Source organism: Rhodamnia argentea, chromosome 3, assembly GCF_020921035.1.
Source record: "Rhodamnia argentea isolate NSW1041297 chromosome 3, ASM2092103v1, whole genome shotgun sequence".
NCBI classification, from domain to species: domain Eukaryota; kingdom Viridiplantae; phylum Streptophyta; class Magnoliopsida; order Myrtales; family Myrtaceae; genus Rhodamnia; species Rhodamnia argentea.
This window is the reverse complement of record NC_063152.1, coordinates 9,824,051-9,845,612: the sequence shown is the minus strand read 5'-3', so window position 1 is coordinate 9,845,612 and position 21,562 is coordinate 9,824,051. Positions and strand designations below refer to the sequence as shown.

At 38.7% G+C, this 21,562-nt stretch overlaps 1 protein-coding gene across 3 annotated transcripts; it reads right to left on the bottom strand.

Annotated features, from left to right (window-relative positions):
• Window positions 1-806: 806 nt before the first annotated feature.
• LOC115750379 (COP1-interacting protein 7) lies at window positions 807-6,513 on the bottom strand. Of its 3 annotated transcripts, XM_030687681.2 has the most exons (9): window positions 6,163-6,513; window positions 5,883-6,059; window positions 5,349-5,482; window positions 4,998-5,050; window positions 4,852-4,904; window positions 4,608-4,760; window positions 4,143-4,396; window positions 1,519-3,263; window positions 807-1,351 (listed from the first exon to the last, which is right to left on the bottom strand). In XM_030687681.2, exons 1-9 carry the CDS (start codon window positions 6,219-6,221, stop codon window positions 1,130-1,132), a joined length of 2,850 nt encoding a protein of 949 aa, XP_030543541.1. In that variant the 5' UTR covers window positions 6,222-6,513; the 3' UTR covers window positions 807-1,129. The 3 variants fall into 3 exon arrangements, with proteins under 3 accessions (XP_030543541.1, XP_030543542.1, XP_030543543.1); XM_030687682.2 differs by lacking the exons at window positions 5,883-6,059; window positions 6,163-6,513 and having other exon boundaries at window positions 4,608-4,776; window positions 5,349-5,437; XM_030687683.2 differs by lacking the exons at window positions 5,883-6,059; window positions 6,163-6,513 and having other exon boundaries at window positions 4,608-4,776; window positions 4,852-4,915; window positions 4,999-5,050; window positions 5,349-5,418.
• Window positions 6,514-21,562: the final 15,049 nt, after the last annotated feature.

The window sequence follows — 21,562 nt, the reverse complement described above, 5'->3', positions numbered from 1 at the left end:
TCAATCCAAGCATGAAGACGGATGGTGCAGTCAGAATCCTAGTGCTGATTGAAAAGAAAAGGACAGTACTTGTCTGTACTATCTGTTTTGTCCGCCATCGAACTACATCAGAGAGTTGAACATTGAAAAGCACTTTTAAACCCACTATTTTACCATACCTCGCATATAAATGTCCCGCATAATTTGCAGCCGCAGATGCAAAAACGTTGATTATGTAGGCTCATGTTCGATGAGTCGTGCCAAAGACCGATTTAGGGTTATTCGCCTTTCTATTTCATGGTACGTCTGACATCTATTCGTATAGACTTTTCGCTTTACCGCGAATTACCTATAAGAATTTGTGGAAAAATCCTTATGGGTCGATATCAAGAAACCCCCATGAGAATCTGTACATAGTCAATCTTTAGCAACAGCATCTATGTGAGATAGTGACAAGGCAATGCATAAATCAGGAAAAAGAAGATACTTATTGGAATCTTGATGAATATGTTTCTTCATTAGGCGATATCCTTCCATATTGGAGGCAAACGTTTTCTTTACCCTTTCCAATCATTTCAATGAAAAGAACAGAATTTATGGACATCTTCTGCTATAAAACTGAAGATGTAGGTCTTCTTTGTTTCTTTCTTTTTGGGTTGAAATTCAGGTCCTTGGTTGATGATGAACGTGAGATTTGTTAACAGCTCCTTCCTGCTTAAGTTGATGCTGCTATGGCCACATTTTTTTGAGTTTCCATTAGCGAAAAAAGACATGGTACTGAAGTTAAAATGTTTCAAAAAGGGTATATGAGGACATAAATAATGCTCTCAGCAAATTGAATTGGTCATTCATATCACTGATGAAACTTGGAAGTAAGCCAAATGTGTGTACACACACCAAAGATCGATAAATACATATGTAACCTTCTACTCTGTATATTATACACCATGTAGAGTTCCCATGCATTTTATTAAACTCAATGTGACAGCAATTACCAATAGTTTGAAAAACACGATTATTAGCATAGATTATACAAATGTGCTTATTTGCAGGTAAAAAATGAATCACAACAAAGCTTAGCTAAATACCAAATGAATTTGTGTCCTGAACAGACTTTTTATCCTCTTCTTGGCAGGGCAACCATGAATGGCTAAACGCGCACGGCTTGGTTCTGAGAATTCATTTTATTCATCTCCCTGCCTGTGGATGGAGATTTATTCTTGTCGACCTTGGTGGGAGTCTTCGCAGTTTTGCTATCTGCAGGTGACTTCTTGGACCCTGTTGAAGCTAATCCACTTACGGCAGTTCTCTCGGCGATTCTTTTTTGGCGCTGAATCATCATTTCTTCCATCTTCTTCCGAACCTCTTCCTCCTGTTTACAGGCACGACTAGTTAGCGATTCCGCTGGAGGAGGTATTGATGATCAAGCTATGTCTCTATCTTTCACAGCTTAGTTTTTAGATCTGTTGATTGCAGTTGAATATGGAAAACAGAAAAGAGTCGAATTTGATAACTGTAAAGCCCAAAGTTCGCAAGTACCTTTTCCAATTTGCTCTTTTGAACTGTTGATCGAGTAATTGTACTCGGTTTCTTGGTTTTACTGGTTAGGTCAGGTCTGTTCCTTCCGACGGTTCTCTGTACAACTTTGGATTTCGCATCCCTACCCGGTTCTTTCTTTGCTTGGACTTCTTTGTTCCCGGAGTTGGTGTCACCATCCAAAGCATTCTTGTCATTAGTGTTATCGCATGATTCATTTCTAGAGAACCGTTCCGCTTCTGCAAGCGAAATATCGATTGCAGAGTCCAGAGACCAGGACTGCTTGCCAGGCTCCACCTCAGAGTCCCTATCGAGCATCATGAAAAGATCATCGGGCTCGTAGGATTTTGATAAGTCACGCTTATCTTCTGAATTATCTAATGTGCCATTTTCATGTTCAACAGCGGAAGTAAACTCGGCAACCATGCTGATGTCTCTCGTCAAGTGGAAATCATTGTACGGCTCATCCACTGACGGCCGAGATTGTATCATGATAGAATCATCAACAATATTATCTTCTTTACCTTTCCCAGGCCTGAGGGATTGATTCTCCCTGGATATAACATAGTCGCTGTCAAATATCATTTCTTTGAGAGTTGGATCTCCACTTTTTAATGTCCCCATGTTCACGATGAAGGAATCCTCGCCCTTCCTTGTTCTGGTTAAAGTCATGTCTGCATCACCAGTGGGTGTGTGATTCAGCATCTTTCCATATTCCTCAGTTCCACCTGAGATTAACAATACTTCATCACCACAATCAGCCCTCTTCAAACCTGGACGGAGATTCTCCACGCTACCAAAATCCACTGAGTTGATCACACTATCATCCATCCCTCGCCTATCCTCCGACGCAAAAAAGGAATCCTCCGAAGTTTTCAGTTTCATTCCTACTTTCTCTTTTCCCAGTTCTATAGTTCGTTCCGCCATATGAGAAGATTCGTCCTCGAAGCTTCTGAGCATCGATTGCTCATCCCGAGAGTATGATGGTTGGCCAGTTTTATCTGTGGATGTCATAAGAAGAGTCTGAAAAGTACCCCAGTTGTCATTTGTCTTATTTCCACGAGAAGATTGGTCGTTCTCATGATCCTTATCCTCAGCATCCACTGTACTACTCCCAAGAATCTGGCCATTACTGTCTTTTTTACTGTGAGTATGCTGCTTGGTCTTATGACTCTTCTTCAGGGATTCAACGACATCCTCTACGCTCTGTTTCAAAGTATCTCCATCAATCAACTCATCCTCGATAGAAGAATATTCGGCAGAGTCCCCGTCGGGGTCTTCTCCTTTTCTCTTCGATGAAATGTAGTTAATATTACGGATGACGACTGTCCGAGAGGATTTCTTCTTGTGTTTTCTAGGATGGGTACTCCCTGCAGAGGAATGCCTTCTCTCCCGTACTGAAGCTGAATCAGATTCCCCGGAGTCCTCCTCGCTGTGAGAGTTGCTGGAGTGGGTTTCTTGTTCTGAATATTCAGCTTCTTCTTTTTGTGAAGTTTTCTTCTTCCTCTCTGAGGATGACTTGGAACCATTATTCTTCTCCCGTTTCGTATCGGGATACAAAGCTTCTGAATTGAAAGGCCATTGGTTGTTGCCATTTGGATTGTTAGGATTAACAGACTGCATAACAGGGAAAGGATATCCGGGATATGGAGGCATTTGCTGAATAGGGTACATGTATGGAGGAAAATGATGCGGCCATGGAATTTGCATTTGAGCTTTGGCAGATGGAGTTGGAGAAACATTATCATCTGCACAAGATGGTTCAGCTTGAGTACACAGAATATGTAAATATGGTTAAGAGAGTTCTGACAAACATAAAAGAGGTATACAAGCATTATAGAGGGAATGGAGTGTGGTATCAGCAATCATAACAAGAGAACCGAGAAAAGTTACATTGGAAGTCTAAAAAATAAGACGAAAAATTTGCTTCTCGCACTTGCAATTCAAAATGCCTCTCTTGATGAAGTGCAGTTTACTGACCAATCTCTATCAATTGCCAGACAGGATGAGTAGAGACTTACTCAGCGCAATACAATTTATTTGGACGGTAATAGAAATTCTCTATATTGGCATTGTCCGCTTCCAGCTTTCTATTCATGCATTGCTACCCTGAAATGCTCTTTAACTCCGCCACCATCCTTAGTAGGTGAAAAAGACAGTGTGACTGCCTACGTAATAGGTCTACTCGAATGGTGAGTTGTAGCATATGATACCCAATCACTAGGCATGAAATGTTTAATTAGGTTATATCTTCCACTGAGCATATTTTGTAAAGATGACCAGTATGAGAAAAGAATCTCGCAACACCCTTATATGCAAAAGATTTTAGCGTGAGCAATATACCTTGACGATCAGAAAACATAAAAAAAATCAGGATAGTGATGGAGTAACAATAAAGTTTGGTTCAAATTGAGATTACCATCCAGCATCTATTTATGATCCTAAATATATTCTACAGACTTTAGCAGGTGATATTCTGATGAGGATTGACAAAAATGTACCTGAGGAATACAAATAAAGTTCTATCGGACTATCACGAGAAGAAGATATCCTTAATTATGCTAATGAGGATTGAAACGAAGGAAAAGACTGCAATAAAAAAGGCCAAGCCCAGAATGAGTATGTACCTTTCCCGTTTTCAACATTGGATGCACCAGAAAACCCATTTGCTGCAACAGTGTTGTTGGAGCCATCTCCGCTTGGATAGTGCAAAGTGACACCTTGACTTGGAGCACTCATTTCGTTGGCAAGCATTATCCCAGAAGTTGCAGGAAATGACAGGTCTGATGATACATATGCCTCCATTGCGGATAGTTCTTCCATCCAAGGAACATCTGCTTGCTTTTTCTCGCATAATTTCTTGAATTCAAGGCATGCTTCTCTGCAGTAATTAATCCATCATGTTCAGACTATTGCAGCCAGAAAGAGATTTCAACTTGGCTGGAAAATGTAAGTGAATCTATCATCAAGAAATAAAGAGAAGTTGCAACTATTAAGACATTGCTATAGAACCCGTTAGAGGAGATTGTGTGTCCTGTTTCACACATCTAAAACATTCTGCACAATCTCTTCATCTTCAACCTTGTTCATACCTTAAACGTGATGCTCCAAAGGCATCTGCAAAGGAAATAAGTTCATCCATATCATCCATATCAAATCCAGCAGCTCGTCCACGAGCATACGCCATCGCTTGTGATTTAAGGAGCATTGCTTTCCGAGATTCCTGAAGGTGTTGAAGACGAAGCCTTGCCAACATAAAGACTGAATGAATCAGTGATAAGTTAATGACAAACGCACCACAATGAGACGATACTATTAGAAAAAATTTAGAAATACCTTGAGTTTTCCTCTTGTGGGAGATCATTTACTCCAACAGTTTCACTTTGTAGCTGTAGTTGAAACCAAAGAGTTCATAGCAGTTGAATGAGCTTCTTGCAAGCATAAAAATGGCTGATTCCAATATAGTCAAAGCAATACACTACCTTCGAAGAATCAGGCAACTTCATTATACTCAAATTTGCAGCTGGAGGGCTTCCTACACATAAATATCGAATAGATAAAATGAGAATACCAGAAGTGTGTTACTGTTGACAAGCAGGTCCTTCATGGGTCACCGAAAGCCCAATTTTGGAAGTATATCCCATACAGCACAATGCTTCTCTTGTTCTCTCTTAATTAAACTTGTGGAACACTAAGTTCGGCCGAAAACAAGTAAGCACGAGATCTTGAACATATATCCCATACAGCAAAATGCTTTTTTCCCCTGCTCTCAAGTAAACTTGTGGAACACTAAGTTCGGCTGAAATCAAGTAAGCATGAGATCTTGAACATACCGTCATCTCCTTGTCCAGCTATATGTGCAATATCCAGGTCATACGCTTGAAGTGAACTCTCGATTTGTACAATCTCCTTCTCCAGGTTAATAAAGCGCTCAAGAATTTCTGGTGTGCTAACAAAGCGCACAAATCTGTGACAAAAGCAAGACAAACCGAATCCGTGTTAAATACTACCTTTACTCCCCTGTTTCGGCCCTGCCACGAGTAGTAGCGACACAGCATTAAACAAATCTTTAATCTCAGTGAGCTTTTACCGGAGCTTGTTCTATCCAAACAGGCACTCGAGTAACAAATTAAGGACAAATTCTCAGTTCATACGAGACAAGAAAGCAACATTCGCATATAATCACTCAGAAACTATTTCCCAGAAGATAAAAGCAAATGGCAAACTCGATGCACTTCTTTACTCTCGACAGCATCCAATTATCAACAGAACAAGAAATCAAAGTTCAGAACACCAAAAACGACTGAAACTACAAGTAAACTTCCAACAAACCAGTGGGAAGGCAAAGTCAAGAATAGAATCATTACCTCTCGAAGGTGGATTTGGTGAACCAGGAGAGATCTTTGGCGGGTGGGCGAAGAGTGATCGAATACCCACCTTTCGAAATCTCGTCTTTCACGAATTTGAGGTGAGAGACGAAGGGTTGGAACAGCCCGGAAGCCAGCTTCTCTTGTGTCCCCCCACGGAAGATCACCAGATCACACCTTCAAACATCGTGGTCGGAGCACACCCACATCAGAAATCGCTCAGATTAGGAGCAGTTCATGGTCGACACAGCGAAATTGCAGACCAAGATGGAATCTTTACCTAGTCCGAGTTGGGGTGAGGTGAAACACAGCATGATCAAGACGAGTTCCCGAGTCCATTCCTACTCTCTCACACACACACTCTAGAGAGAGAGAGAGAGAGAGAGAGAGAGAGAGAGGGTTCTCAGGAAGGGAAGAGCAGTACTAGGATTTGGACGAACGTGGGTGTTGCAGATACACGGTGGCTCTGAACTGGAAGAGAGAGAGAGAGAGAGGAGAGCATGCACATGCAAAGGAGAGTGAGCTGAGAGATTGGACAATGACTGTTTATGAGATGGGTTGAAGGTGGGACCTACATTTTTCACAGCGTAGTGTGAAGGAGGCGCTTCTGCTGCTGCTGCTGCTTCTTCTTCTTCCTTAAGCAGGTTGCAACCAGAGATGCCCATCCACATCAGAAAGCTGAGAGCATCTCATGGCCTCTCTCTCACCCACCACTTTCTTTTTCTTCTTTCTCTATATATATTTTTTCTATTATTACCATTTTTCTGGTATTACTTGTAATCAAAATTTCCGAATTAAAGAATTTTTTTTTAAAAACACCGAAACGCTAACAAAGCATTTTATGTTCGATTATACGTCACTTAGTTGTTATAGGTCAAAAGTACATAAATTTCAAAAATATCAATCTTATAATTGCGAAATGAGACCAAGATATAGTTACCTGGTCGAACAATATTTGATAACCCACTCGTGTTTTCAATCTTATACTCGTACGTCGTTGTGATACTTAGTACTTTAATTTCTATGTATGATCATTTGTTTTTTATTTAATGCCGTTCTTACTTAGGACATGAATAATTAAGATCCTTAGTTTCATAAACATGATTAACATCATTCTAATAATAGATTTATTTTCTCACTTCTAGTTGAATAAGATAAGTGTCTCATTTTTCAAAATATATGCATTTGAGGTCGTCCTATGTACAATGAAACAAACTAAGATAGTTAACTCGTGTGTGACATGAAATCAACATAATATGCGAATTACATGCTACGTAGTGCATGGTATGCATATCCTCGACATCAAGAAAGCTAAAGTATTCACGGTCTAATTAATGAAAATTGGGATCACCTTTGACTCGCCATATAGTACTTTCAATTTATTTTTGTTCCAAACTTAAAACTGTTCCTTTTCTTTATTTCAAAATTATCCTTTTCCTTTTTTTTTTTAATGTCTCAGCTATCATATTTGCATCGTGATAGACTGTGCGGGCTTTTTGTTTTGTTTGTCCTATCTATACTTTTCTATGCTGAGTCGAACCCCGCACTTATGACAGCTAGTAAATCAAGCTGGATTCGTTCTTGATAGCAAGGACGTGGAATAAGGAAGGCGAGGATGACTCATATAATGAAGAACTCTATATTTGAAAACCTAAGATCACGATTGTATGGGCAATTTGATCTAACGGGAGATTTTTCCTTTGATTAACCTCAACGGCTAAGGAATATAAAAGGAGACCTCAAGGCTGAAGAGTAAAAACATGAGAGAGTAGAATCTTAAATTGTAAGATCAAGAGAATTTCACATCTTTCATACACCTTTGATCCAAACACTCTAATACTTAGAGGAGTACATTCAAGTTTGTGAGTGTTAGGCGGGAAGTCTTTCGACTCGAGAGTTGTCACCGAGTTGTAACCTTTAAGATATTCACTAGTGGAATCCAAAATTTAATGACATGTCGGATCTTGTTAATAATCATCACCTGAACTAAGCTCCGAGCTTATCAATTTAAATTCCGCATTGATTTCTAGATTCATTTGAAACCACCTATTCACCCCTATAGGTGATAATGCTAGCACCAACACATGCTAGCTAGATCCGACTTATGATGGCAATAGGCATTCACTTCGGAGTCTCATAACCACCATGAACGCAGAGCTCAAGCTCGTGATGACCATGGCTGCTAGATATGAAGTGCCATGGCAATGGACACCCGACTTAGAGTGTCATGGCTACCATAGTCACTTGAGCTTCGAGCTTGTAGCCATGATCCTGCATTGTCACATGATCCTGCCATATCTTGACCTTGCAGTCATGGTGTAACCATGGACGATTGAGCTCGAGGCAGCATCACGGGACAGTGACGCGTGGTGTGTTAGTGTCGGTGAGGTTAGGAGTTTTTGTATTTTTGATTTTATAAGTTGAATGTTAGAGATAGGATAGATCAAAACATAAAATAAAATAAATAAAATAAAATAAATTTCGATAATAAAAAATAAAGTTTCGTATGAACAGTTTCATTAGCAGTTAACTGAATAATCTTAAATCTATGATGCCATCACTCTTAATTATAATGGATTTTTTCCCTTCTTATTTGTTTTAGCCAGATAGACAAAGTTCTCATCATGGTCCAATCATCAATTAAGCAGTGGGGAATTGAACTGACAATCATTGGATCTAAATAATTGGATTGACGTGATATGCTAACTGATACTGGGAGCCGACAGGATTATCAATTAATCTCTTTTTCTACCTTTAAGAGAAAAAGCAAACTCAATAGTAGCTCCAAATCAAAATTTTTACAAAAACAGAAAAAAAAAATCAGCTTATTCCTATATTTTAAAACAATTAAAAACTTGAAGTGCCATTATTTTCTCAAATAAATCTTGACGTAGCCACATCAATTTCAAATGAGGGCCTGATATTGTCGATCGAAAGTTATCTTTCGTCTTTTACTTTTTTGAAACTTTTTCCTTTATCTTTTTTTTTCCTTTTTTTTCCTTCTTCCCTCAACCTACCTCAGGCGAGGGTGACAAATGAGGGCGAGGGTTGCCCTCGTTAGATCTTACGAGGCTTGCCCCGTGCTTGAGGTTGGCAACCTCCACCGGCCATCGACGAGGTCCAGCAATTGCGTGGCAAAGCGGGGAAGAGGGAAAAAGAAAAAAAAAAGTAAAAAAAAAAGAAAAATATATACTTAGAATTTGTTCTACCGAACTACCCCTTCTTTGACGACTGGAATAGTCACATGCTCGCCGATCAACCAAAAGTCCTTATTTGAGATGATTTGGCTATTTCATGCATTTATTTGAAACAAAATCCACTTCATATTATTATTTGAGAAAATGATACCACTTTAGGCCATCATCTGAAATTTTCCTTTTTAAAACAAAAGATGAGAGTAAAAAAGTATCGATGGACAAACAAAAATCATGTGTCTCTCATTTGGCGAACTTCGATTCAAAATAATTGTCGAGTATTCTATAGATATACGATGTTTACATTTTGCAAAAATATGAGGTTTGTGTAGGAAGTTTGTTTCATGAAGAGTCAACGCTTCAAATGACGGTCGCTTTTGTTATCATTAAATGGTTTTGCTTTTCGTTCAAGAGAGGCGGCAGGAATCTTGTGGAACTGTTTAGGTGGAGAGTCAACATCAATTTATCCCGGTCATCATCAACAACTAGGGCTGTCTATTTGCTCTTAGCTGGATCTACCATATGGTTTTCTCTTATTTAACAAGGCCAGGGAAAAGAATGGGTTCATAGAAATTTCCCTACTTATCGAAATTTTGAAAAATCGGGTTAGAGGGATCGGTCCAATTGCTCGTTCTTCGGAACTTTTATGCACTCAAACTCATTTCTTCATGACGAATTTTTGAAAACTCACTCCAATTGTATGGTTCCTTTTATTTTAGAGAATGTTTGTGTTTCGATTAGCTACTGGTCATATTTTTATCCTCTTTTTGGCCCCTGTTCTTGTTAGGTTTTGAGATAATCGAAACGATTGGCCAATTCCTCTTACCTTCTAAATTCGAAATAAAAAAGATTGTCAAGTATCTCTCATAAATCTATTAGAAATTATTTTTACATACTATTTTCTCTATTACATTGCATACATGTTAAAAAAACAGATGTGAAATATCTTGGGTCTCTGTCTGTCTCTCTCTCTAGCAGGAACAGAAGCTGCAACATCATTGTATATGGCCCAACATGTTTTGGCTTCATGTGGTTTAACACCTCAAAAACAGTCAACACCAAAAGGGTGAAGCAAATGAAACATGGCTGGAATAGAACAAGCCAACCATGCCACAGCTGTATGTGCTGGTCTAGCTGGACAAACATATGACCTTCCTTCTGCCTTCTATAGATTATTATTTCATTTTATCTACATTAGAGAACATAATCATCTCTTTAATTAATTTAAATATTCCCATCTCCCTCCCATAATAGGAAGTTTAACCAAAAAAAAAAAAAAATGGTGGAATAAGAACTTGACCTAAGGTTGGTGAGGTGGTCCTTTCTCATTAAAATTCATCAGGGTCTTAGGTTTGATATTTTTTAAGATGTAGTTCTAGCTCTCATATTTCTGTCTTTTGCTCTGTCTCTCTGCAGAGTGCAGGGGTCAAACCTGCACCTGTGATATTAGCGTACGTACCCCTTAATTTAAAAAGAGAGATAAAGAAATATTACTTTAGATTTTTATTAAACTTGGGCTAGCTTTTTCATTTTTTGATAAAAGGGAAAAGAAGCTGGCATCCACCAGCTCACAATGCTCCTCTTGCAAGTCAAGCTGTCACATGGGCCAAACGGAGAAAAGCAGCAAATATCATTAGAATACATCATTTTTCTATTCTTTGCCATTGTTTTTTTCTATTTTTTTTCATCTCTCCTTGTCTTTTTTTGTTTCTTTTCTAAAGAAATTGGTTCTTGTTCTATCATACATCTTTTATTTTAATGTACCTACTAGTACTACCTTTTTTAAGAACGACGGTCCAATTATAGTGAGATAACTTCCATGCACAAGATCGAATCCATCTCTTAGATTTTATGTAAGAGATTCCGCGAAATAGAAAAAAAAAAAATTTCCAAGTCTTCACCTTCTTACGTGTGAGGACCCTATTTATCACTCAACCAATCCAGGAGTTAACACTTCACAATATAGGAAGAAAGCCATCAAAATCCTTAAACTATGTTTATCGTAACATATTTACTTCAAACTTTTTATGTGACACAAAAAACTCAAAATTTATACTCACATGCCCAAACTTATACCGGGGTGACATATTTACCCCAAAATTTGTCCCGTGACACGAAAAACCCTAAATTTATATCCGTGGGACACATTTACCTCAAAATTTGATGTAAATGTGTCACATGCCTTCAAGTTTGGACATTTTTGGTATCACAAAAAAATAATTTGGGGTAAATATATCACACGGGTATAAGTTTGGATTTTTTCGATGTAACAAAATTTTTTTTGGAGTAAATATTCAAACCGGTACAAGTTTGGGGTTTTTAATATCACAAAAAAGTTCTGACAAAAAAAATATTATAAAAAAATTTGAGGTAAATGTGTCACAGTAGATATAATTTAGGTTTTTGATAGTTTTTTTCCCTCACAATATAAAGCATAAAATTTATTTTTGCATTATAAAACAAGCCAAAAATGCACTAGAAGTTCACTATCAGATGATTTTTCTTTTTGAAATTCTTTGTGGGCTTCTCCAACTTTGTGAGTCGTGCATGAAGTCCAACTTTTGCGTTTACATTCAATAAAAGCATGATTCGTCCTGGAATAATTTATGGCCACACTAATCTTTTTTCCTACATTAATCTAATTGCCCATACATTATTGCATACTTGTGGTTTATGAGACAAATCAAGTTCAATCGTAGAGCACATTATGGCCATATGATTTGGAAATCCAAATGCCATGTGCTGCTCACCATTATTCTACCGTATTCCACTTCAGCAATTTCAGTCATGGCCAATTGCCATCCGAAACATATTGTGCTAATGTCAACTCAATCATAAACTTTTCAGTTTTGTCAATATAGTCCTAAACCTTTGCCTAAAAGTTTAAATTAGTCCTTTTGGCTAATTGCCATCGGAAATTGCTAATGTGATGATCCACAAACTGTCCACATTTGCATGCCACGTGGAACGAACAACGATGACTGGACATCACGTCAACAATTTCTTGCGGCATTTGGCCGAAAGAATTACATTGAAATTTCGCGCTAAGATTTAGGACTAGATTAACAAAATTGAAAAGTTTGGGACTAAATCGATATTCGTATAGTAAGTTTATTATTGATTGGAGAATTATCCGATGCATACGAGTACTTGTAATTTATGACACAAATCAACTCAATCTCGGAGCACATGATTACCACATGATTTGGAAATCGAAATGCCATGTGCTTGCTCCCCATTATTCTACTGTATTCCTCATCGGCAACTTCATTGGGTTGACAGATCATTTCTTTAGTTGACTTATAGATCATACTATGTTTGACTTCCGAACACTCATTTCGACAGCAAGAGTTCCTCTTCTGCAACCACAACGTTTGACCCTACTGTAGTTAGAGGTGTCAAGCGGTGAGTCGGATCGGATTTATGTCCGATTTATATTAAATACTTTAACCCGTTTTGACCCATTTTCATGCTATACAAATCTAATGGCACATACTCGACTCGACCTTTATTATTAAAACACTTTAATATTAAATCCACTTTAGAGAAAATTGTTTCTTATACATTTTTAAGAATATATATATTGCTAAGTTTTTTTTATAGTTTTCTTCACTAACCTATTTATGATATATTTAAAACCTATTTGGGACCCATCAAATTTTTAAGTAACTCATTTATGACCCACCACCATAAAATATAAGTCAAATACGGATTTTAGACCTATTTTGCCACCTTCAGCTACAGCTGAAAGAGATTTCAAAAATTTATTTTGTTATGGTTTCGAAGTTGGTTCCCGTCTTGTCAGTTTGAGTTTGGGTTTAAGACCCGAGGGGTCTTGCACATCCAAGTGATTTGAGCCCAATTAAGGGGTAAAAGGTTATTGAATGGAGCAATCTTCCGATTAATAGATTTCTCTAAGATAATTAAGTGTACTCGAAGTCGTAGAACAAAAAATCTTTAACAGAGCAATTAGATCCGTAAATACGAGCGGATCAAGTTGTATTATGTCCAAGGTTTGCAAGTTTCTTGTAAATGTGAAATGACGTCATATGGGCACGCGGTAAGATTTGGGTATTTTCGGGTCGGGTCTTATTCCGGTTCCGGTACTAAGTAAAGGAACATTGGGTATCTCGACCTTTTGGCTCGATTCGAATCTTATGTGCAAACCGACCTTAAACAAGAATCTTTTTGAGTATATTCAACGAAAGAAGAAGATCAGCATTCCAGTCTTCAATTCGATTCCATTTCTGGGACTTTAAATTCCAAGTGACTCTCAATCCAGCCAAAAAAAAAAAAAAAAAATCTAAGTGACTCCAACACTTCAAGTGAAGTTCGGCCTCTGCCTTGCGGGCTTTATTGTTGGCAAAGCCCATGTGGATAGGAGGAAGATCAAAGTGATTTAGGCCCAAAGAAGCCGTACGAGTTTTGATGTGATCCAATATCTTCCCTAAGAAATCCTAATCTTATCGCCATTTTCCTTACTTAATTTGGAAGTACAAGAATTTCACTTTAATTTCCAAGAATCATAAAAAAAATAAAAAAAATCACATATGCTTATGCAATATCTGGAGATTTTAAAAGGTTTCAAGTCAAAAGTCAAAAGTTAAAAGGATAAGTTACTCTAGATATGCCCTAAAATCTCGATAAAAATCGGAATCTCTTCATCGTATAAGCTCCAAAACAATAGTAATTATAGAATATTACCAAACATAGAGGCCTATTTTTTCTTTGCTAGAAAGTATAGTTAAGTGGGATCGTGACTAATCTTTTTGGGACTTTTGCTATTTGCATAAGTTTTGTTAGAGGAAAGACATCCACGTTGAGATATCCAAACTTACATATGAACGATAATAACTTCATTACAAGCTTATGCAAATCCATGGTGTAAAGCAATTAAAGAAGCAAAGTTTGGTTGTAAAAAGAGAGCTATGAATGAACGAGCCTATGAATTGAATGATCCTTTTTACATTGGAGGGAGGACAGAACCGATGTTCTCGAGACAGGTTGTATGAGAGAACTTTCATTGAATATGATGTCCAAACCTAAGCAAGTGAATATTGCGAGGGAGTATTATCTGTGACCAGATAAACTATTGATGCTCTAAGAAAGATCAACTTGATGGTAGCGCGCAGCAGAAGTTCGATACTTTCACTCGCGGAGATTGCCCAAATCTGAGCCCGTCAACATATCCGGTTGAACCCACATTTACTCAAAAGCTTAAGCCATTGAATTATGGGCCAATTAAGATAAATCATCGTCGGGAGAGAGCTCAAGTTCAAGCCCATCAATTCGATTAAGCTCGATGGGCTAGCATCGACAAGAGCGGCGGCTACATGACATATCTACCATGGCGGACAGAAGAAAGAGGAAAAAAAGGAAAAAAAAATAAAAGAGGAAAAAAAAAGGCAGTTAAAAGAAACTATTTTCATCGAGTTGGTGTTACATCTCCCTAATTTTGCCTCATGATTGATGAGTTGGGCCACCGCAAAGATTTAAAGGAAAAACGACTAGCTCTCCCGTTGATGAAAGTGATGCACAGAGCAAGTTTTGAAAAATTCAAACACTAAACCGAACGGAAAAATAATCAGGGACAACGCTAGATAACTAGCTGAAAAATTTCAAGGACCTCGTGACATTACTCATTGTGATTAATACTTAAGTGTACCATCTAATCACAAATTAAAAGGTGTAGAATACCCGAAAGTCAAGTAGGAATAGGCATTTGTAACTTATTCAAAAAAAAAAATAATGCAATGAAGGAAACAAATTCTTAAATCTCTACATACTAATTGAGGAATTAACATGCCCAAATACCAATTTTAATCACTAATCAAGATTGTGTCTGTCACACGAACGGAGCCGTACCTTATTTGCCACAGATTAAGAGTTCCTTGTAGCAATTTAGAGAGAGAGAGAGAGAGAGAGAGAGAGTTTGTGTGTGTGTCTTCGTCGCGTATGGAAGAATGAGAGAAAAAAATGACGTATGTTTCTCTTGTTCACAGTCAAGGAAGAGGTCACGTCGTTGTCACGACCTAAAAAATAAACAAGTTAATTTTCGGGCTAATGGATTATCGGGTTAATTAATTAACTAACCTAACTCGGACTCTCCCAAGTCCATACCAAATCGCAACTTAAGGTTCAAATGATTAACATGCAATATATTTTGAATTTGGAGTCGCCACTAATCATTTTCGGTAGGTTGATTAGAAACCTAAATAAAATAGCGGGAGAAAACTATCTTATTTCCGCGAACCGGAGATTTTGAATTCGGGGATTTGGTTACGCTAGATTACTCTAACGCCCTTTCGGTACCATTTTCATGAAAAAATATTTGATTTGGCAATTTTGATGGATTTTACTTGAAATTCAAAGATGCAATTTTTTTGGTTTTTTCTTCTTTTTTATGGGGATGTAAAACATTGAACTTTGTACGATATACACCATGGGTGATTTAGAAAGAAAGAAAACGCAGCCAATCACGAGTATTTATAAAAATAAATTAACATGTAATGATGCTAAATTTTGAGACACGTAACATGTCTAAAATAAACAAACAAATGTTCACACCAAACGATTACATTTTTGTAGATCGAGATGGAAAGAGTTACCTTCTATTACACAAAATCTTACTCACGTACACGTTATGGCTTCCTTCAAGATCTCGGAGTTGGAAGAACGTGGCTATCGTCGAAAAAGGCAAGCAGCGGCGTTGTTGGATGGCGAGAGGCGAAGTACGTGTCGGGACTCATCAAAGATGATGCTCGACTAAAACTCTTTTCTTCACTCTCAAATTTTCTCTTCCAACTTTTCTCAAGAACTCTATTTTTCCTCTCTAAAGAATTTCTCTCACAAATTCTCTCAATTCTCTTCCACTCTAAAACTCTCTCAATTCTCTTTCACTCTAAAACTCTCTCAATTCTCCTTTTTTCCCCCAAAAAACTCTCTCCCCTTTTATAGCCAAATTTCTCCATCATCTTCCCTTCTTCATCTTCTCTTCATCATCTTCTCTTCATCACCTTCCCTTCATCATATTCATCTTCTCTTCTTTATCTTCCCTTCACCATCTTCCTTTCATTATCTTCTCTTCTTTATCTTCTCTTCATCACCTTCCCTTCATCATCTTCCCTTCATCATCTTCCCTTCTTCATCTTCTCTTGGTATTTGCAATGCAGTCCCTGAAGTTTCAAGTATTTGCAATACGGTCCCACGAAGTTTTAAGTATTTGCAATACAGTCCCCGAAGTTTCAAATCTTCTCGGTATATTTTTCCATCCCGTGCCTAGTCTAGACGCATGCTAAATTAAGTGTTCTGCTTGCCCAATTATATGCCAATGCAATGTACGCTAAAAATAAATATATGAGATGATTTTTTATAATTTTTATGCAAAAAATAGATTAGTCAAAATTTAGGCGTCAACAGCTGCCCCTCTTTGAGTGGAGGCTCGTAGAGGTTCCGCTCAAAGACAAAATTGAATCCGAAATTTTGACGATGGCAAATTATGGATGAACTTTTTGGCGGGAGTTTTAATCCCATTTTTTATGTAATGAAGTGATGCATGATATGCAAGACCGTAAATAACATGTGTCAAAACTTCTCATTTTTCATGTTAGAGAAACCCGCACATGGATCACATACAAGAATACCTGTTTTACCAAATTTCTCGTAAGCTAATGGTTCTCTTAATTTCCAAGCTTCTTTTTGCGGATGCAAGGATTTTAAGGTATCGGTGCCTTATCCGTTATCGAGACTTCTCCCTAATGCAAGACAACGGCAAGATATGTGTGTCGTTTGAGATCACAAGAGCTACGTCGTTGTGAGTCGAAAGAAGTGAAATCAAGTTCACAAGAGCTACGTCGTTGTGAGTTGATTAAATGTCGAAATCGCCGAGTGCATATGTCTTCACGATTCGACAAAAGGAATCAAAATCATAAGAGCTACGTCATTATGATTTGGTTTGGATCAAAACCATGGGTGCTTATGTCTTCATGATTTGATAAAGGAGCCGAAAATCATAAGAGCTATGTCATTATGAGCCGACTAAAGGTCAAGATCACCGGTGCATACGTCTTCGTGATTCGAGGCCGAAATCATAAGAGCTACGTCGTTATGATTTGATAAGATGTCAAGATCGCCAATGCATATGTCTTCACGACTGACGAGAAGAGGCATACTTGCTGAATTGAACAATGTTTGATAGGAGCACCATTGAATGGAATCGATAAGTACAAAAGGGGCATATTGCACGAATTGAATCATAACAACTATCATCGGAAGAGTTGTTAATTTGAAAAGGGGTTCAAAAAACTTACCCGGGTTCTCCAAACGATTAATCAAGGAACGAAACAGACTTGCTTTGTATCGTACACTGGTAGGCATTTGCCAGCAAAACTTGCTCATTCAATAATCCTTGGATGAATTTCGAGACCTTGGGAGGGAACTCGAACATCGGGAATGTATTACGTATCATAGAATGTCGGAGGTAACACACACAAACATATTCAACAATGAGTATAATGCAATCACTCATACTATGGTTCATGCGTAACCATTCTGTCAAGTTTGCATTACCAATTTTGTCCAGGGAGGTTCTCACATGACGAATACCTCGAATGTGAGCTGAATGGGGGACTTCGGTCCGAAAGGGCTTTCTCTCACTCTCGAGAAAAGCTATTTATCCTGTCTGCGAGGATTCAAGAGAAATCACTCAATCTTTCCATCATCGCATTCGATAAGGATCCAAGTAATCTCGCAATTGATACGACCGAGCCGATCTGGGAGGTCTTGATTAGGACCGTAATGAGGGCTATGTCAAAGGTTTACAAAGGGGACTCTAGTTGAGTCAAGGCTGCTTGAAATGAATTTCTTTATCATCCGCTCCGGATTTACAAGTCAAGAATCCTGCAAAAATGAGAGAGAAATAATCTTGCTCGAACTTCTTCGAGTGATGCTTAAAATCATTTAACTCTACGTTAACTCAAGTGCCCTAATCGGAAGAGACTTTGGATGGTTATAACGTAGGCTAGGATTGGGGACCGAGGAACGAAAAGGCTCGTTTTGGCTCATAAATTAAATGAGAAGGGGCTTGACGTTGGTGATCGTCGCCGACTAGTCACCGATCATGGTCTTACGGAAATGTCTTCGAAAGAATTCCATCATTGAATGAGGGATGGTAATTTTCTATTGAAAATTGCACTTTACAAACCGATTTCTTGGGGAGTCTTCTTCACAACAAGTGTCTGTCAAGGATTTGCAAGAGACACAATGCAAACATATACATGGAATTTACAACTTAACATGCAAAAATGTACATTCAAAATTCAGAAGTACTTTACAAATGAATGTGCATTGGCCTTACTTTTGGTAGGCACTTTGCTTTTCCTATGCTCGAAATTTTCATATGAGATCGGCCTTTGCTTTTCTTACTCCCGACTCTCATTTTTCTTTTTTCTTCTTTTTTTCGAGAAGAGATTTCTTTTCCTTTTTCTTTGAGAGCTCTTCGACATCTCTTTATTTTGCTTTTTTTTTTTTTTTTTTTTTTTTTTTTTTTTTACAATCCAATGATTTTTAACCAGGAATTACAACAAACATAAACATTTACAAAGAAAAATTATGTAAACATAAAAAATCTAGCATACAAGAAATGAGTCCATTCGGGAATTCTCTGTTGACCCGACCATCTCCAATTCTAATCCTTGGGAAAATGCTATCTTCGTCTTTGGAATGAGCAAATGATCACCAACGGGGGTTTAAGAAATGAATTTGCGGGCTCAAGTGGGCTATGCAAAGAATGAAGTGTATAGATAGAGAAGTGAATGCTCTTCATCATCCTAAGGCACTTGAACTAAAATTCGAGTATAAATGCAAAGAAACACCCGAAGATTAATGTTAGTCCGAGCAAGAAAATTTCTAACCATTTACCTCGTGTTCTTTGCTAGAATTAACCCGTCTGGACCCCGATGTGGAGTGGTTCTTGACGGGGGTAAAGAAATGAAACCATCGCTCAAAAGGGGTAATCAATGGATCACCTATAGTGTTTAGATAGAGAAATGAACGCCTCCGTCACTTCGGTTATCGTACCTTTCGCGAGAAAACTCTTTACCTCGGGGAATGCGGAATTTTGCCACCGTTCATCTCGCCTGAAAAAATTGGACGTGTTTGGGAAATGATTGCCTTTCATCATCCTGTCATGCCCCATTCCATACATTTGATGTATCTTATGTAGTTCATGTTCCTTATTCAGAGTTGGTAAATTAAATACGAGGAACAGTCATGCACAAACTATGCAATGTATGAGTGTTTTCGAGCATATAAAATGTAGCAACTTTTTATCTTGGTGCAAGCACGTAAGAAAATTCTTAAGGGCGTGAATTGTGAGTTGCCCCTGCTCATGCAAATGAGTTGCAAAACTTCATTATCTAGTTTGAGACATGAGATTGTCAAAGGCTCCAGGAATTTCTCATTTCATTAATTTTTCGGGAGAAGGGATACTTCCCTATCTGGAAAGGCGGTGACCCCTGTAAAAATCAAAAGGGAAAGCGTCAATGTACGTTCTCACGTTCTAAACGAGTTGAAACGATACCGCTTTACCCTTGTACGTATTCCTTGCAAACTTTGAATTGAAAAGATCAATTCATCTGGATCGGACCGTGTGTCGGGGATGTTATCTCTCCAGGTTGTGTAACCATCTTGGCTGAGTTTCAATCGGCACCGAACTGCGAAGCAAAAAAGTTTTTATTAATCTTTGTACATTGATGCCAAATCCCGGGATCGAACCCGGGATGCCTCGGACCACTGTCATTCCCCCAACCACTAGGCCGTGGTGATGTTGGCGTCCATGGTTGGTTCGTTTTTTGCTATATTGTTCTCAAAACAGTTGGCAATCCCCTGTCGAGAATAAAATAAGCATAATTTAGAGTTTGAAATGACTAAGAGCCAATTGGGACGATACGGAGTTACCCATCTTTGAGCCCGCTTGGCCTTTTACTCGTATTCTCCCAAGTAAGGCTATTCGGAATTTCTCTTTATGGGCGTTCAGAGGCGTCGTCCACAAATTGATTTGCTATAGGCCTAGCTTAGTAAGGAACTTACGCATTTGACAAGAGAGGAGAAAATTCGTCCTTTAACTCTAGGCAAATTCTAGACAGTTAGAAAGTAAAAAATATCCCACGTAGGGGAACTATACATGGAATTAAAGGAATATTCATGCGAGATTAGTTCCACCTCTCTTCTTGGCCACTTCAACGATCAACCGATTCTGTCTTGGACTAAACACCAACAATCGTTGTTTGAAGACCCATAATAACTTGCTTCGGATCACAGCTCGGAGGTCCTTCATTTCCAAACAGGCTCATCAAGGTAGCAAGCTCATCATCAAAGTAATCTTCGATTTTTCGAGCAATTGATACTCGAATTGGGCATTGTTACTTGCTAACACCGGTGACATTCTTGTGAGCAGATCGACTCCTTAAGCTTGAGCCTCCGTCGTTGCTTCGGGAACTTGTAGGGATGATCAACTGGTCCGCTACTAGAACCACCAGCGGAAGGTTGGTATGACCTGTATTCTTGATTGGGAAGTGGCCGGGTACCTTTTGCTCTGTAGATTTTCCCGAATTGATCTTCCAGCCAACTCTGGTCCGGTCGCCTTGGTCCCAAGCTGCATCGTGCTTCCTCGACTTATCTCTAACCCTTTGAAGGTGATTTGTGACACTTTGCATGGTGAGTCCGTCTATATTCATCATTTTATGTACAGCCGATGGTCGTCGTCTTGAATTGATTCCTAGGCGTCGACCGCCTCAATGAATATAGAATGAAGCTTGGCGGACCAAAGGGGCCTTTTCTTTTGGACAAAATCGTCGTCGTCGGCTTGGTCGTGGTTTTTTTGTACAAGTAATTGCTTCCTTACAGCATGCTGCCAAATGTTTTGGAGCACTTGAACGCGGGCACGGCTTCGCGGGGCGTCTCGAGCACCATGCGATATGGCCCTCGTTATGAACTGCTGATCATTACTTGCTGATACTACGATGACCCGTATGTCCAACTCGAGAATCAATGATCTTTAAGAGATCGAAACCGTCCATGTCGATCCCTACGACGGCTGTGACGACGATGTCAAAATCATATTTGTCTTGCCTCGGTACTTGTAAGGCATCCGTTGCTTTCGCATTAGCAAAAACCCATGTACATGCAACTTCTCAAGATAGCAACGAGGATTGAGAGGGAAACGGGGTTGCCATCAATGACCATGACTCGCAGATCTTCGGGATAGGAAGGTTCCCATACTTCCGCCCTGGAATGAACGTGTTTTTCTTTTAAAACCTTCCATATGTAGATCAAAAATGGCTGTTTCGACCCGGAGCGAGCTTTAGATGTTCTCGGACTTGCAAAACAATCAGTCCGAAAATCACAAAAGTGATGGTGGTCTTTCGTGACGAGTTCCGGTGGTCATTTATAAACTTTTTCTGATCCGTTAGTCTCGCATATAGGTTC

Excerpts from the sequence above, each read along its gene's own strand:
- LOC115750379 (XM_030687681.2), bottom strand. The coding sequence starts at position 6,221 with ATGGACTCGGGAACTCGTCTTGATCATGCTGTGTTTCACCTCACCCCA. Across the intron at positions 4,761-4,851 it reads CCACAAGAGGAAAACTCAAG|GCTTCGTCTTCAACACCTTC; the intron begins GTATTTCTAAAT and ends TATGTTGGCAAG. Across the intron at positions 4,397-4,607 it reads TTTGGAGCATCACGTTTAAG|AGAAGCATGCCTTGAATTCA; the intron begins GTATGAACAAGG and ends TAATTACTGCAG.